We start from the raw sequence: 18922 nt of genomic DNA, 5'->3' as shown, positions 1-18922 counted from the left end.
TTCACAGCTTCACAGCTCTCACTTACGAAGTATTCATAGCTGACATCTTAACTGCTTATCTTACAGAAGAATGCAAATGTTAAAGCTTCCTGTTTTTAAGATTTCTATTTTTATTATCAAAGCAGACTTCCATTTTTGTTCCTGTCTGCAGTGCTCTGAGCTATGTTTGCCCATTTTTGATTTCCTCTTATTGCAAATTTCAATGCTAAATGATTTCAGATCATCAACCAAAATGTAATATTAGATAAAGAGCAATTTAGTGAACAAATAACCTTTTTCCTAGTATTATTTAATAAATTAACATTTAATTTATAAATTATCAAGACTGGCAATATGTGATTGACTAATTGCTTACTTACACTTAACTAAATGTGCCATTTTTATCTCATTTAATGCAATTGTACACTTCCAGTAATTCAATATCTGCCATTTACATTACTATAAAGGAATTTTAGTTGTTATTTGCGGAACTGCCTTAATTAAAAAACATGTAGGTTTTTGAGCATGAAATGCTCGGGTTCATGTCCTCCCACAACACCTATTGGGTTTCGATCTGGATTATGAGTATGCAAGTTCAGGATTTTAATATTGCTTCCACAACTTAACGTGGACATGCTTTTGTGCTTTGATCATTGATATGCTGCATGACCCAACTATACTTCAGCATCAGTTCATGGATGGATGACTAGTCATTCTTCTTAAGAATATTGGTATACAGGTCAGAATTCATGGCTCCTTCAACTATAGCAAGTCAACCATGTCCTAAGACAGCAAAGCATCCTCACACCAGCATGATTTGTCATGATATTCTTATTGTGGAATAATGTGTTTGTTTTTATGCCAAACATAGAGGGATCTGGGATATCTCAAGAGGTTTGCATTTTATTTCATTAGCCTGTTGAACATTTTTCCAAAAGTCCTGTGAATCATCCAAGTGCCTAAAAGACAAGCATTTATGATGATCTTGGTTAGCAAATTTCAGAACAACATAAAATCGTTGTTGGGAATGATTGGGCTAATCCTTTTTCACAGTACTGTATATCCACAGTTTAGATGCCTGTCCTTTGGTGGTAATAGCATGCTATTGTGAGAATTTGCCCCACTTTAATATTTTCAATTCAAAATGCATATAATATAATTTGTAGCAGTCACAACCTTCCATGTAGGAAATAATACACTATTCTTATAAAGGTTTTTGCCAGGAGCACAGTGTGCCAATCTAGAAAGCATTTACACGTTTCATTTCAACCAATTAATTTCAAAACTCTCAAATAATTACAGCCAGTAGTGGGCTTTTAAAGTGTGTGTGTGTCTTCCATTTCTGACTACATTTTCCAGTTTAGCCTATGGAGTGTACAGCTGATATTTTTGTGTTTGCCATATAACTACCCTGGCACCTTTTTATAGTGAGTCAGGCAGTTGAGTTTTTGTCTGCTGGTATATCTTTTTACCTTTAAATACAAATACGTTGGTGCCTAATAATGAAAACGGTTTTCTTTTTAAATGATTTTTTATACATCATTATGGAGTGTTTTTGATCAACTGTTCCACCGCATCTTTATTGTTCATCTATTCTTGCTTTTTTAAATAAAGTATCCTTTTCTTTTTAGAGTCACTAGAAATTATTTCTACAGCTGCCTCACATTCCAATACTGCAATTAGGAAAGCGGTGAGTATTTACTGTAGACGAACAGGAAAATGGTAAAAATGGTATTAGGGGGCCTAAAGTAAACTGTGGCAGATTGTGCCATTTCCAATTAAATCCAGAGTGTCTCATACACTACCGGTGTAATGCTTAGATTAGTTGTTTAAAGTATGGAGTAATAATCATTATTTGTGTCACAGGAGAATCTGAAGAAACTGATTGAAATCTATGAGATGCTGGGTGAAGAAGAAGACATTGTCAACCCTTCAAATGAATTTATCAAGGAAGGTCAAATATTAAAGCTTGCTGCACGTAACACTTCTGCTCAGGAGCGCTATCTGTTTTTAGTAAGTACTTGGTATACTCCTTGGTAAACTAATTTGTACTTGATGATGTTTGTACAAAAATCAGCAAAAACTTGGGGTGAGGATTTCAGTGCACTCAGTAGCCATCTGGAAAAGAATACACTGCCATATTCAAAACTTTAAAAAGTAATCTCTCAATGTTTTAGTCTAGATGACAGTTTTATTAATGTGTTGTTAACTTATACAAAACCAAATGTGTACTAGGATAGGGAAAAACCTGGTACAATGCACATTGCCCCCCCCAAACTTCCAAAATTCTTCCTGAAATGACCCGTAGTCATAGCACTGCTTAATACTGCAGCAGACCTCAGATTTAAATGGTGAGGCTCCTTGTCACTAGAATTACCAGAGCCTACGCAAAAACTCTTAAATCCATTTGCACCTCTCCGCCAGCGTCTTTTGTCTTCTAAATGTGCATATAAAGACAACCTGCATGCAGCCGGCTATTCCATCCCCCCACCGACTTAGAACGTGCATGAACTTCTCCCAGCTCATGCCTTGATTGATTATCTGGGAGTGAAGTGGAGTTTTAGAGTGGAAATAATAGATTGTTATTTGGAACACACGCATTTCATGTGCGTTCCGTTTCTACAGTAATCTGTGTAAACACTTTTTTAAAACAGAAACGTTTTTCATATTCTAGTAGTAAATGACAAAATGTAGGCATAAACTATATAATGTATGAAGCCTGAAGTCCAAATATAAAATAAACACTTTCACAAAAGGTACAAATATAACAGAACAAGTGCGCTTTTATTCAAAAATATAACTGCAGAAAAAAAAAAGCCACCTTAGTGTGCGACATTGACACACATTTACTACGACTGCTGCCGTGGTGCAACAGTATCGATTGCTGACTGGGAATCAAAAGGTCATGAGTTCGACCCTACACGACTCCCTTTTTGAGAAGTGAGCTGCTCTTATTCTTACTATTTTAGAATTAAAATATACATTTGATTTCAGTCTGTAACAGCCGGTGTAATTTATGATACTTGTAAAGGTTAGCTTTTTTTTTTTTTTTAATAATTCACTTTTCATTCAGTTGTGTTCAGGATTAACCCCCCCCCCCCCATTTGAAACTGCTGTTTTCACATAAAGACGCGCTATAGCTCTGCAGTATATCACGATACATCAGTGTTTCCCAAACTCGATCCTGGGGAACCCCTGTATCTGCACGTTTTTGTTCCAACCAGCTTCTGTTTTTAATTGAACTCCTGGACTAATTAAGTGAACTGATATTTCTCAAGTTCTGTGTTTAGGGAACAATATAGAAATGAGAAAACTAGGTTTGCTAAAAAAAAAAATATTAAAATGTACCAAGCAGTTATATAGGAATAATGTATTTTTTTTTCATTTTAACAGTATTTTCATCTTGATTTTCGTTCTACTTTTCTAGGTCTTCTAATTGTTTAATTAATCCATTATTTACTAATTAGTGGGTCTGACTCTAAAGTAGTTGCAGCCTTTGATTATTCAGTGTTGTTTGCCTGTGTGTCTGATCTGCTCGTTTTAAATTGTCATTATTAAGATACAACAAAGGGGGAAAAACTGCACAGAGAAAGGGCAAAGTATAATGAAATCAACAAAAGAGAGTTAAGCATTTAAATCTATAGTAAAAGCAGAAATATTTCTAAATGTCTTATAAATGTGAAAATCATGCTGCTATGCTTTTCTGAATGTCGAATAAAAGAAAAAAAAATACCAGCTAATTAAATGAGATCAGTGCTATCAGGTGTTGTCACTGATAAGGAATCCGGTTGGAACAAAAACCTGCAGCCACAGGGGTTCCCCAGGAATGAGTTTGGGAAACACTGCGATACATACTATTGCCCCACCACCACCCACGGATCTGACACACAAACGCTGGTGAATCTGCCTTCTTCGTATCTCACCGTCACTTGATTTTCTATTTATCAAGTTATGGTCCATGATGTCAAAAAAAAACAGAGACATAGGTATGTATGATATTTGGAAATATTCGTTTTATGACCTGTATAGTACATTTCGAAAACGTTTGTGGCACAGATGCAACATTATTCATATTATTCATATTCATTCGCATAACATCTTGTGGTTTGTAATCAGTGACCGCGTGTTTTTTTTTTTCCCCGATCTTGCTAGTCCCCACATGTTGCTGTATGCTGTTTCTTTTGTACTCCAGGACATGCAGAGGAAAGAATAGTACAGAGAAGTAACTTCAGCGCTATATGCAATCATCAGACACTCCCCATCTGACACTGCTGTTTTCACATAAAGACGCGCTATAGCTCTGCAGTTTACTTGTGACTGCATTCTCGTACCAATGCTTGCGAACTGAAGTGTCTGCGTGCACTTTTCGTGGCATTACACGTTTATTTTTTGTATCCAAATGGTGCCATCTTTTGCCTTTATGCCTTGTGCAGCTGCGCTATTCTTATGTTGGACTGGACGTTTCTTGCGGGGAGGGCTTCTGTTCTCTTTCTCTGATATAGAATCCTCATCTGGGCTGTCCTCTGTGTCTGTCTCGTCGTCTTCCTCGATATCAAAAATAAGCTCCTCGCCACAGTCTGAGTCACAATCATCCATTTCTTGCAGCAGAGCCAAAGCCTCAGAAGGGGGACAACCTCCTCTTTCGTGACAGAGCTGTGGCCATTGCGGTGTCTTGTTTGCTCAAAATAATAATCAAGCACAACTGATTCACCTATGTTTGTGTGTCAGGTTTTATCTCGCCACATCAGAGAATTCCACATCTGAGAATTCCCTGTAATTTGCAGCTCTATTCATTATCTCAAAACACCACTCACATTCACAGTAATTCCCAGTTATGCCCAACACTCACACCCACGCCCACAACCATACAGAACTGATTCCACATCAGAGAATTTCCAGTTCCAGTATAAATTCACACCCGATCTGACGCTGTTCATTTTCAAATAATATTGCATTAGTGCGCTGATATTTTCACATATATTGTCTCTTTCTTTCAGGTGTGTAATAGAAACCACAGCATAGACAGAAGTGTGTACATTGTAACAGGTACACACGTTGTAAATGTAGGAAAAACGATCCTTGCGTGTGTGTGAACTGTTAACATTTGAATCTGATGATTGCATATAGCACTGTCTTATTCAGTGCGCACAAGAACATGCAGGTGGCCAGTTGCTGTGTGCTACAACATGCTGGCAGTGATCAATGCACATTTTAAAAAAAGAAAGAGACAAATATATGTGATGTTTTGAAGAAATCATTTTATGATGCGAATAGTACCAATCAGAAAACATTGTCGAAGTAATGCAATATTATTTGAAAACGAACAGCGTCAGATCGGGTGTGAATTTATACTGCCGTTGTTAGAGTCAGATCAGAAGCTGAATAAGCTCCTGTTCTGACTCTAAGTAAAAAGCATGAATTAATCAACAGAAATAACTGCGATCAACATTTTAAACTTAACGATTTACAGTGCATATTAATATATAAATTTAGTGTCCGTTTGAGGTTAAAAAGAAAACAAAATTACACTTTCTCCCCAGTGGGGAATCGAACTCTGGTCTCTGAGTCACAGCAGGGCTGCTGCGCTTTGAGTCAGCAAATCTTAGCGTTACCCCACAGAAGGTGTTGTGCTGTTCTTGAACCTTTTGTGAAAGTGTTTATCTTTGCACTTCAGGTCTCACACATCATATAGTTTATGCCTACATTTTGTAACATTTATTACTAAAATATGAAAGTTTCTGTTTTAACAATGTGTTTACACAGATTACTGTAGAAACGGAACACATATGAAATGCGTGTGTTCCAAATAATGATCTATTATTTCCACTCTAAAACTCCAGTTCAGTCACTCCCAGATAATCAAACAAGGCATGAGCGGGGAAAACTTAGTGAACGTTCTGCATTCTGCGTCGGTGGGGGATGGAATATCCGGCTGCTTGCTGTTCGTCTTAATCGGCACATTTAGAAGACAAGGTGAGAACGGTTTTAAGGTGGGCCGGATCTACGAGTTTTTTCGTAGACTCTGGTAATTCTAGTGTTAAAGATTTTAGTGTTTGCATTTTCACCTCATGGAGTCTCTTCTCGTAGTGAAAGGTATTGTAAATGTTTTTCCATCTTTTTTCCTGAGGCTTCCATTTGCAAGGATTTTCTTTCCAAACTAAGCTTGTCAATTAAATATCCTACATAGCACTATTAGGAGAATAATCTAATAGTTCAAAACCAATAGAAATTTGGTTAACCATTCAGGAGAGGTACTACAGATGAGTATACTAAGGAAGGCAAAAAAGAATTTACAGTCAGGTCTGTACAGTAAGTATTTGGACAGTGTCACAATTTTCATAATTTTACTTCTGTATGCCACCACAATGCATTTGAAATAAAGCAATCATTATGTGAGTGAAGCATAGACTTTCAGCTTTAATGTAAGGGGTTTACCAAAAGTATTGTTTAGCAGTTTAGGAATGGCAGCCATTTTTCTGCATACCCCCCTAAATTTCCAGGGGCAAGTATTTGGACAAACTAACATAATCATAAATATAATGGTCATTTTTAATATTTGGTTGAAAATCCTTTGCAGTCAATGACTGCCTGAAGTCTGGAACCCATGGCCATCTCCATATGCTGAATTTCCACCCTAGTGATACTTTGCCAGGCCTTTACTTCAGTTATCTTCAGTTGCTGCTTGTTTGTTGATCTTTCTACCATCAGTTTTGTCTTCAGCAAGTGAAATGCATGTCCAATTTGGTTGTGGTCAGTTGATTGACTTGGCCTCTGAAGAATATTCCACTTCTTTACTTTGAAAAGCACTTGGTTTGCTTTCACGGTACCTCCAGCTTTACAGCATTTAGATGAATCTGAGCAGATGATATATCCCTGTACACTATGCCAACAGTCATATCTGTTATAAACTGCCTCCACCATGTTCACAGATGATGTATTCATTGAATCATGAACCTTTTCTTCTCTTCTCTATACTCTTCTCTTTCCAACCTTCTGGTATATATTGATCTTAGTTTTTACACCTTGTGGCAAACCCTCTGTCTTTATCATGAAGTCTTCTCTTGATTTCAGACTTTGGCAATGATAGGTCTACTTCCCGGAGAATGTTCTTGGTTTGGCTAAGTGTTGTGAAGGAGTTCTTCTTCACCAAGGACAGAATTCTGCAGTCATCCAGCACAGTTGTCTCCTGTGGTTTTCCAGACCTTCTGGTGTTGCTGAGTTCACCAGTGTGTTCCTTCTTTTTAAGAATGTTCTAAATCAGGGGTACCCAATATGTCGATTGCGATCGACCGGTAGATCGGAAAGGTAGTGCTGGTAGATCATGTTGCATTCAAAAAAAAATTTTTTTTTAAATGTTAGTCTATCATATATTCTCCCTGTGGCATTTGCCACTTGATTGACATACATGGCGGCCAGTCTGAGATCTCTTTTCTTCTAACACAATGGTCATCCCGCACGCACGATCAAGCACGCGAGCTACTGCAAAACACCGGCTATCTAAGTGATCTAGTTAGCCTTCTAATTTATATCGACTAAAGAAGGGATATGAAAAAAAAAATTGGTGTGGGAGGGCTGGATGTGGAATTGGAAGAGGATTTTTTTTCTGACTATGTCACAATCGAAGTGCGTTTGTCTGATCTGTCAATCTATCATTGCTATTCCAAAAAAGGAAAATGTGGAAAGGCACTTTTGAACTGTTCATAAAAACTATGAAACTGACTTCCTTCCGAAAAGCGATCTGAGAAAGAGAAAGGAGAGGGAACTAAAATCGCAGTTAATCGGACAGCCGTCATTTTTCACTCGGCTGAATTCAAAAGTAAAGTCAAACACACCGTAGCATTGTTCTGGGTGAGTCACTCGATCATTAAGAATAAGAAGTCCTTCCAAGATGGAGAGATGATAAAAGAGGCCTTCGTTGAGACAGATGGCTAGGAAGAAATTCCTGCTGAGATTTCGAGACCCCTGGCCAGAGAAAAAGGAGTTTCTCCTTGTCATTAAACATGCAGAATACAAGCAACTTAATAATGATCAATGGCTGCTAGACTTGGCATTTTTTTACCGATCTGACCAACATGTTGAATGAGCTTAATTTACAGCTGCAAGGAAAAGACAAAAACCATGGTCAATATGATTTGCTCAGTTAATGCTTTCAAACGAAAAATGCAACATCTGTCCTCAAAGCTGCAGCGCCTTGATTTGGGGAACATCCAAAACCTCGCATCAGAACTGGAGACGCGACAGAAGGTGTTTGCGCAACTTGACAGCATACGCTACACAGAGCAGATTGAAAATTGTCTGTCAGACTTTGACAGATGGTTTCAAGAATCAGCTTTACTTGAGCCAATCGCTACATTTAAGTGCTATCCATTTAGGGAAGATGTTGAGGGTAATTCACCCGCATCAAAAATTGCAACACTGTTTCACCTAAAACTCCTCTACAGTGGAGGATGAGATTTTGACACTACAGGATGACATTCAGCTGAAGTCTGGGGCTCTTGGACAGTTTTGGAACTTACTCACAGAGGAAAAGTACCCAAACATGAGGAAATGTGCTACCTCCTTCACTGCATTATTCGGCTTTACTTATTCATGCGAGTCAGCCTTTTCCCACATGAAGATTATTAAATCCAAATACTGTAGTGACCATAATATATATATATATATATATATATATATATATATATATATATATATATATATATACCATTTTTAATGTAGGTAGAGCGTTTTGACCTGGTCATTTTAAAAGTAGCTCGCAAGCTAAAAAAGTGTGGGCACCCCTGTTCTAAATGGTTTATTTGACCACTCCTTGTTTTTTCTTTAAAGGGTTTATTTTGTTTTATCTGCCTAATGATGGAATGTTTTTACTTACTTGGACAGCTCTTTGGACCTCATATTAATTGTTCATAGTGACTGCTTCCAAATGCAAATTCCACACTTAAAATCATTTCCAGACCTTTTACCTGGTTAGTAGTTAATTAAATAATGAGGTAACCGCTCCCACTTACCTGTGGAACAACTTGTCAGTCAAATGTCCATATACTTTTCAGCCTATGGAAATGGATGGAGGGAGTGCTATTCAGAAAAATCATTGTCATTCCTAAATTGCTCTTATGACATTATTGGTAAACCACTTAAATTAATGCTGAAAGTCTACACTTCAATCACATAAGGATTGCTTTATTTCAAATCCATTGTGGTGGTGTACAGAACTAAAATTAAGAAAATTGTGACACTGTCAAATACTTATGGACCTGACTGTAAGCGTTACTGCTGGAGAACTGCAGGGTCTGTTAGCATACTGAATTCAACAATGTCTTAATTTACAATTAGATTGAAAGTCCATGATGACAGGATATTTGGAAGAGGTTCTAGAAGAAAGTCCTTACTAAGGGGTACCAGATGTCATCAGGACTTTATTGTTGTAGGGATTACAAAATTGAACTTTGTTCCTATCTCATCTTCAACATACAGTATTTTCCATCAGAAGAAAGAGAGAGACATACAACAAAAATTTCTTGTATTCACTACTTGTCAACATCAGTAACATCATGAGTTATACTAAGCATCTGGATATTCTCTCCAAATACCTTGTCACTTGTGCAAGAAAACAGCTTCAGAAGAACTCTTAAACACCTCAGGCTTAACAAAATCATTAACTGAAAACAAAATCAGCTTTTCGTAATAACTCTTTCACACTTTGGAGTTAAACTAGAATGAAAAGCTGTAGTCTGAATTGAATAATGCAGTCCCTAAGCACATTAAGGATCTGGAAACTTTCTTATTTAGAATGATCCATGATACCTCTCTATTATCATCAAGTATATGTGACTTTCAACAAATATTGCACATGTTTTATATTTAAATCAAGCCACAAATATCCATAACAGTCCAAACCTTTATTGAAATATCTTCCCTGAACACTTGGCTTCTTTTTAAACTAATTTTAATACCTAATTACTTTTAATGTTTAATATTAATCTATAATTACGCAATTATATTCTACTACTTAGCACAATAATCCCAGACCACTGTTATATTTTTGTGGACATTGCAGTGTGGCACACACTGCAGCGATCAACTGTTTTGCACTCCAGTGATATGGAATATATGTGGCACCCACTGTGTTATTTGTCCACTTTTACTTCTGTAAGTAGCTGCTTCAGGTGCTGTGACTTATGCAGTTTCACTCGGTTCAGCTGCAACAGCTCTTTGTACCCTTTTCTTTCATTGTCCTCATCTGAGCTCTGCTTCTCTACAGTTTCCTGCCCATAGTTTTCATGATTTGATGGCCTCTAAAGTATTACTCTGCACTACGTTTCTGCTGTGCTGACAAGCATGAGGCACTTCCTATTTCTTACGTTTCTAAACTCGTAAATGCCTACATAAACAGTAACAAGATAGAAATGCAGCTGTAATGAACATACAGAAATACAAATAAATTCTGAAGAAAAACTGTTTTTGTTCAAGTGCTGTTTACAAACACAGAACTTAAAATGAGGTGGTAAATTGTTATGTGTTCAGTTTATCATATGACCACCCTCAAAACCCCCTTCCCCCTACCCCATCCCCTGGTTTTGTGCTCTTATCTGTAATGGAAGAGGTTACACTTAACATTAAACTCAATCAGTTCAATTATTTTAACACTTATGTTCTTGTGAGAAAATCTCTTTTAAAATCATTTGCTTTAACACTAGAATTCCTGAAGCCTACGAAAAAAACTCATAATCCCAGGCCACCTTAAATTCCTTCACACCTCTCAGTCAGTGTCTTTTGTTTTGCAAATGTGTCGATCATCACAAGTAGCAAGCAGCCTGCTATCCCATCTCCCCCACTGCCGGAGCTGAGTCCATCGAAAAATTCTTAGAGTTCAAGTCTTTTTATCTGGGAGTGAGGTGCCTAGAGTTGTGTATGGTAAATAATATAGCGTTATTTGGAATACATGCATTTCATAATGTAACTGTAGGATGACAGGAACTGCTGAACACATAGCTAAAACAGAAACTTTTTCCATGTTATACTAATAACGTGAAGTATATAATGTGTGAAGACTTTAGTCCAAATATCAAATAAACATATGTGCTTTTATTCAAGAATATAACCAAAGAAAAGAAATCACTCTATTTTCATGTTGCTGTCAATGAGCTAAAAACCCAAGCTCAACTGTTAATTGACAGGAAGTTGACATGTATTCTTTAATGGTGTAGAGGTAAGAACTGCTGCCTTATACCTCAAAGGTTCTGGGTTCAAGGCTGGGCACTTCACATTTTGAGTAGTGAGCTGCTATTATTATTACTATAATATAATAAAAATGTACATTTGATTTGAGTCTGTAAATTTTGGCTACTTGTAAAAGTTAGCACTTGTTTTTTTATTATTCAGTTTTATTCTGTCAGTGACGTTCACATGGTACAATGAACTTGCCTCTCCGTCTCTGAGTTGATGGCATTTATTTCCATTCTTTTCACAAGAGCAGCAATGACCACAGTTGGTGCTGTGATTGATGCCTTCTCAGAACTATTTGTTGTACCGGCAATCAAAGATACAATGTCCTGTGACTGCTATCAGACTACCATGTGGCATTTGCACTTTGACAACAAAGACACCCGTGCAGAACGTGTAAAAAACAACAAATTTGCTGCAATCTTGAAAATCTGGCAACATTTTGTTGAGAACTCTGTTTTGAGTTACAACTCAGGGCAAAGACTTTCCGAGTCTGTAATCATAAGGCTTATGGAGCCGTTTCTGGACAAAGGCAGAACCATAACAACAGACATCTTCTTCACAGTGATTTCGCGCAACTCTGCTTGGCACCATAAGTAAAATGGGATTTCCACCCACAGCTAAAGTCACTTCAGTATGTGAGCAATTCACCACGCTAGTGTTTAGATCTCATAGTGCCGTGCTGACGGTGTATGCGCCCAAAAAGAAGAAGCCTTTGATTTCAGTCTGTAACAGCTGGTGTAAAGTTTTGCGCGTACAGGCAAGATTGAAATAAAGAGGAGAAAAAAAAATGTTCAAATAGATAGATAGATAGATAGATAGATAGATACTTTATTAATCCCAATGGGAAATTCACATTCTCCAGCAGCAGCATACTGATACAATAAATAATATTAAATTAAAGAATGATAATAATGCAGGTGAAAAACAGACAATAACTTTGTATAATGTTAAATGTTAACGTTTACCCCCCCCCCCCCCAAGGGGTGGAATTGAAGAGTCGCATAGTTTGGGGGAGGAACAATCTCCTCAGTCTGTCAGTGGAGCAGGACAGTGACAGCAGTCTGTCGCTGAAGCTGCTCCCCTGTCTGGAGATGGTACTATTTAGTGGATGCAGTGGATTCTCCTCTGCCACAGATGTTAAACTGTCCAGCTCCATGCCAACAATAGAGCCTGCCTTCCTCACCAGTTTGTCCAGGCATGAGGCGTCTTTCCTCTTAATGCTGCCTCCCCAGCACACCACCGCGTAGAAGAGGGCGCTCGCCATAACCGTCTGATAGAACATCTGCAGCATCTTATTGCAGATGTTGAAGGACGCCAGCCTTCTAAGGAAGTATAGTCGGCTCTGTCCTTTCTTACACAGCGCATCAGTATTGGCAGTCCAGTCTAATTTATCATCCAGCTGCACTCCCAGATATTTATAGGTCTGCACCATCTGCACACAGTCACCTTTGATGATCACGGGGTCTATGAGGGGTCTGGGCCTCCTAAAATCCACCACCAGCTCCTTGGTTTTGCTGGTGTTCAGTTGTATGACAACTCATGTTCAAATCGCATAGCATTTTCAAATAGTGACGTTTTCATGTATGAATGTGTGTGTGCGTGAGAGACAGAGACAGATTCAATCTTATTCAAGTAGTCATTGGAATACAAAAAATAAACACTTTCGCAAAGGTATAATGAAACAAGTGTGCTTTTATTCAGGAATAAAACTGAATAACACAAAATTCAAGTGACAGCAAGATACCAAGAAGACATGATTCACCAGTGTTTGTGTGTCTGCTTCTATCCCTTCAGTGATATCTTTTACAGGTAGCAAAACTTTACACTGGCTGTTATAGACTGAAATCAAAGGCTGCTGCTTTTCGGGTGCATACACCATAAGCATGGCACTGCCAGATCTAAACACTAGCATGGGTAGTTAGGGTAGAACTCGCATACTGAAGTGATTTTAGCTGCAGGTGGAAGTCCCATTTTACTTATGGTGCCAAGCAGAGTTGTATCGCAGTGCAGCAGTCTATTAGCCAGTGAAAGCTCTGTGAATAGGCTGTCTGTTGTTACGGTTCTGCCTTTGTCCAGAAATGGCTCCATAAGCTTTATGACCACAGACTCGGAAAGTCTTTTCCCTGAGTTGTAACTCGAATCACAGTTCTCAACAAAACGTTGCCAAATATCTGAGATGGCAGCAAATCTGTTGTTTTTCACACATTCTGCATGGGTGTCTTTGTTGTCAAAGCACGAATAGTGGTCACGAGACATCATATCTGCGATTGCCGGTACAGCAAATAGTTCTGAGCAGGCATCAAACACCGCATCAACTGTGGTCATCACTGCTGTTGTGAAACAAATGGAGATAAAATGTCATCAACTCAGAGAGGGAGAGACAAGTTCGTTGTACCACATGAACATTACTGATAGAATAAAACTGAATAATAAAAAAAACAAGCACTAACTTTTACGAGTAGCTAAAATTTACAACGGGTGTTACAGACTCAAATTAAATGTATGTTTTAATTATGTTATAGCAATAATAATAGCAGGTCACGACTCAAAACACGGAACACTCGGCCTCGATCCCAGAACCTTTTGGTTATAAGGCAGCAGTTCTTACCTCTGTACCATTCAAGAATACATATCAACTTCCTGTCAATTGACATTTGAGCTTGAGTTTTTAACTCATTGACAGCAACATGTAAATCGAATGATTTTTTTTTTCCTTGGTTACATTCCTGAATAAAAGTGCATGTGTTTATTTAATATTAGGACTAGTAAAGTCTTCAAACATTATACACTTCACGTCATTATTAATATAACATGGAAGTATCTGCTTTAGGTATGTGTGCAGCTTTTCTTGCCTCGCATTTCCATTCATCCTACACTTACACAAATCATTGTAGACACGGAACACACATGAAATGTATGTATTCCCAATAACAATATATTATTTATCCTATACAACTCCAGGCACCTCACTGTCAGATAATGCGAACTGAGCTTTGAAAATTTTTCAACAGTCTCAGCTCTGTCGGTGGGGGGGATGGGATAGTAGGCTCCTTGTGCACGACACATTTGCAAAACAAAAGATGCTGATGAGGAGAGGTGTGAAGGAATTTAAGGTGGCCCGGGATTACACGTTTTGTCGTAGGCTTCAGGTATTCTAGTGTTAACCTAATTTTAAGCTTAAAAAAGTATGAAAGTCTGGTTTGAGAGAGGATCTATCTAATTATATATTTGTTTATGTCATGCTGATTTTTTTTTTTTTATTTCATCTTTATCAGTGGTGTTGTCTGGCCAGGTGGTCCCATTGAACATCCAGGGATGGCAGAGACTGAAGAAAAAATCATCTAGATTTTATATCTTATTTCTTTCTCTTCTATTTTTCTGTCTCCATTTTCTGCAGTTTAACAACATGTTGCTGTACTGTGTGCCAAAATTTAGTTTAGTGGGCCAAAAGTACACTGTTCGTACAAAAATAGGCATTGATGGGATGAAAGTTCGGCAAACAGGGAACGACGACTATCTACACACATTTCAGGTATCTGGGAAGGAGAGGACCCTGGAGCTACAAGCTAGGTAAGATTGTACTGGTGGTCATTTTTAATAAGGACACACAGGTCACACATTTAAGTTCTCCATACTGCAACATACATAAAAGCTAAAAGAAAGCAATCTTATTCCATCCATCCATCCATTTTCCAACCCACTGAATCCGAACACAGGGTCACGGGGGTCTGCTGGAGCCAATCCCAGCCAACACAGGGCACAAGGCAGGAACCAATCCTGGGCAGGGTGCCAACCCACCACAGAAGCAATCTTAATGTCTTTGTGAAATAAATAGAATATATTTTAGTTGGTTTATTATATATCTATTTGTTAGTAAAGTTTCTATGTAGCCCTCCCCTTTCCACTCTCAATTATATTATATGAGCCTCTATATGAGCTGTAATATATTTATAATATTTGCCACAGCACAATATAAAAGAGTGATATTTATACCTGTGGGTAGATTAAAGGAAATACAAACATAAAGACTAGAGTTTCAATTCATTCTCTCTATCCCTGGTAAGTTCTTTTTGTGCTCACTCCAAAAGTAATTGCTGTAGTCCAAATGATCACCTGTTATTAATGTGGTCCACAGTTTAAATAATTATTTTAGCCACATAATCAAGATTTTTAATGACATTTATGTCAGTATCACCCACGTGGTACATATACTATAATGCAAGAATAATTAAGGCTGGAAAAGATACAACATTCAGAAACCAAAAATGCCATGGTAATCTCATGAAATTTCTTTTTATTTGATACTTCATTTCAAAGAAGAAAATAAGATAGGAGATATAGTCTCAACATCATTAAATAATTAAATGTGATTTTAATTAAAACTATTTTTTATTCCTTATGCTGTCTTTCTTTTTGCTAATTTTAGTTCAGAACAGGACAAGTTGGACTGGATCAAGGTAAGCTTTTCTGGTTTTATCTTTGTTTACTTTTTTGTAATGTGTATAGCTAAAATTATTACTGAAAAGCAGGATAAAGGCTGCAGTAGCAGAAGTCAAACATTTGGAAGAGTAATAATGGATAACACCAAGGCTGATTTGTCGAAAAGTCCTTAAAATTGTGCTCTACTATGAATTTAGCGATCAAAGATTAGTATAAACAGCCAATAATCATTCAGCAACTGGGTAAACATAGTGAAGAAAAACAAATTTACCTCTTCTAGTTTTCAGGTGTGAGAAAAACATAAGTTCATTGAAAAAAATAGATGCTTTTACTAAATAATATATTTAATAATGCTTTTCAAAGAATGTGTAAAAAAGATTATTAGGTTTTTGAAGTAATGTTAATGCTGTGGTGGTGGCTGAGCATTTGCTAAATTGTGATTTAGCATTCACGTAGCATGACCTACCTCAGTGAGTGTGATCAAATCTGTTCTGCGCAATCATTCAGATCATATGTTTTTAAATAATGAACTGAACAGTCCTCATATAACTCATTTACTTCTTTCATGTGAAACTATGAGACAGACTATAATGGCTATTGTAATCTTGAAATACCTTTTGATACCTCCGTGTTTGTAAACATAATATGAATTACAAAGAGCCAAAATATACCAACTTAACCTACTTGACATTAACCCAGAGCATGATTTGAGCCTGGAATTCTGTGCATTTATGGTAGCCAAGAGCCACACTCGGGGTGATGTGTAATGTCCCACTTTGCATTTTTAAGCCGAAATAATGATTGGGACAATATACTGCTGGTATCTAGTAGATAGAAAAAACATTTTGATGCAAAAAATCATATTTCTATGTGTTTTGCCACTTTAAGGTAACTCCAATATTTATGAGTATAGCAAAAGAAGATGCAGTTTGAGATAGCATCAGATGATTTGTAAAAAATGATTCTCACCCCAGAGGATTCCAGAACCGTGAAGAGGCAATGTAAGGAGCAGAAGAGAACCCACACTAGCAGGAATGCCTGATGTCAAGGCAGTGCGGAAGGTTGGGCAACAGCAGAGGATAGTGCTAGAGATATAAAGGCTATAAAGAGAAACCATCAGCTACTATTTGTGGTTGAAAAAACCTATCCAGCAGCAGGAGTTGGTTCAATTTTCCATTTGTATCTGTACCTATTAATCATATTCTTTTATAAAAACCAACTTGTAATCAGATTAACCTCAGTGCTAGATATGAGCGTTACTCGGGCTGCGAAAACTGTGCTAAAAGTTTTAGTCCCGAGTGTCAAATGCATCTTATGTAGGCGTTAGAACCAAGAATCACTCGGGCTGTAAAATTGCTGTCGGCATAAGTCCAGAACATTACTCTGGCAATGTTATAGGCAGGCCGTGTGTGAGCGTTACATCCAAGCCTCACATGGGCAAAGGGGTCAGTGCATCTTTTTCTCTTACCTGTAAGTGTGATCAGTAACCTCCTCTGTAATAATGCCGTCTCGGAAGAAACGTTTTTCCAGAACCCCAGGTGCTGCATGCTCTTGCTAGTGATACAAGCAGTGATGCTGAGGATGCTGAAGATGTTGAGGAGCTTCTCACCAGCAGTGACGAGGAAGTGAATTTGTCCTCAGGTGGTTAAACTGAAATGGAAAGTGAGCCCAAAAGTGATTCTGATGAATCCAAAAGTGGCCCTTGCATCTGGCTGTCTGTTGACCCTTCTTCAAATAAACCAGTGCCACCTCGTTTTGATTTTGTGGAGCAGCCAGGAATAAAAGTGGACATTGACAGCCAAGATCCACTCACTTACATGAAGTTATTCCCAGATGATGACATGATCGACAGAAATGTTGTCGAGACAAATCATTATGCTGAACAGTGTTGGGCAAATAACCGTATACCTAAGCAGTTTTCCCTTTCAAAAAGATGGTAACTGCTGATGATATCTGGACTTTTTTAGGCTTATTGATATTGCATGGACTTGTAGTAAAATCTGAGAAGCGATGGTACTGGTCCATGAACAAAATTTTGGCAACACCGTTCTTTGGAGAAATTATGTCTGAGTGTAGGTTTTCACTAATTATGAAATACAGTAATCCCTCCTCCATCGCGGGGGTTGCGTTCCAGACCCCCCCGCGAAAGGTGAAAATCCGCGAAGTAGAAACCATATGTTTATATGGTTATTTTTATATTGTCATGCTTGGGTCACAGATTTGCGCAGAAACACAGGAGGTTGTAGAGAGACAGGAACGTTATTCAAACATTGCAAACAAACATTTGTCTCTTTTTCAAAAGTTTAAACTGTGCTCCATGACAAGACAGAGATGACAGTTCTGTCTCACAATTAAAAGAATGCAAACATATCTTCCTCTTCAAAGGAGTGCGCGTCAGGAGCAGATAATGTCAGAGAGATAGAGAAAAGCAAACAAATCAATAGGGCTGTTAAGCTTTTAAGTATGCGAAGCACCGCGGCACAAAGCAGTTGAAGGCGGCAGCTCACACCCCCTCCGTCAGGAGCAGAGAAAGAGAGAGAGAGAGAGAGACAGAGAAAAACAACCAAAAATCGATACGTGCCCTTCGTGCTTTTAAGTATGCGAAGCACAGTGCAGCATGTCGCTTCACGAAGCAGTTGCACAGAAGGGAGCAAAGTGAAGATAATCTTTCAGCATTTTTTGACGAGTGTCAGTATTGTCTAGGTGTGTGAACAGCCCCCCTGCTCAATCCCCCTACGTCAGGATCAGAGAAAGTCAGTGCAAGAGAGAGAGAGAGAGAAAAGTAAGTTGGGTAGCTTCTCAGCCATCTGCCAATAGCGTCCCTTATATGAAATCAACTGGGCAAACCAACTGAGGAAGCATGTACCAGAAATTAAAAGACCCATTGTCCGCAGAAATCCGCGAACCAGCAAAAAATTCGCGATATATATTTAAATATGCTTACATATAAAATCCGCGATAGAGTGAAGCCGCGAAAGGCGAAGCGCGATATAGCGAGGGATTACTGTAACTGCACTTTACCAACAATGAAGACTCTGATGAGAATATCCAAAATTTGAGAGATATACCAGGCCATTGTAGCAAATTTTCGGAGCGTTTACATTCCAGACCGTGATGTCAGCATTGATGAAAGTCTCATGGCTTATAAGGGTAGACTCATGGATACAGTACATCACGTTAAAAAGAGCAAGATATGGCATACAGTTTTACAAGCTTTGTGATTCTAAAATGGTATATTTTTGGAATTTGGTTCTGTACACAGGGAAAGGAACAGTGT

The 18922-nt window shown here is 38.0% G+C and overlaps 1 protein-coding gene across 5 annotated transcripts in view; it reads left to right on the top strand.

Annotated features, from left to right (window-relative positions):
* fgd4a (FYVE, RhoGEF and PH domain containing 4a) overlaps positions 1-18922 on the top strand; it is a 334505-nt gene that overhangs the window by 301902 nt on the left and 13681 nt on the right. For all 5 annotated transcript variants that reach the window (XM_051920352.1, XM_051920345.1, XM_051920360.1 and 2 more), the window contains 4 exons: positions 1611-1669; positions 1846-1992; positions 14603-14775; positions 15632-15662. In XM_051920352.1, coding sequence (XP_051776312.1) covers positions 1611-1669; positions 1846-1992; positions 14603-14775; positions 15632-15662 — 410 coding nt within the window. The remainder of the gene's footprint in view (positions 1-1610; positions 1670-1845; positions 1993-14602; positions 14776-15631; positions 15663-18922) is intronic.

The sequence above is a fragment of the Erpetoichthys calabaricus genome, chromosome 1 (genome assembly GCF_900747795.2).
Source record: "Erpetoichthys calabaricus chromosome 1, fErpCal1.3, whole genome shotgun sequence".
NCBI classification, from domain to species: domain Eukaryota; kingdom Metazoa; phylum Chordata; class Cladistia; order Polypteriformes; family Polypteridae; genus Erpetoichthys; species Erpetoichthys calabaricus.
This window is presented reverse-complemented; position numbering and strand designations above follow the sequence as displayed.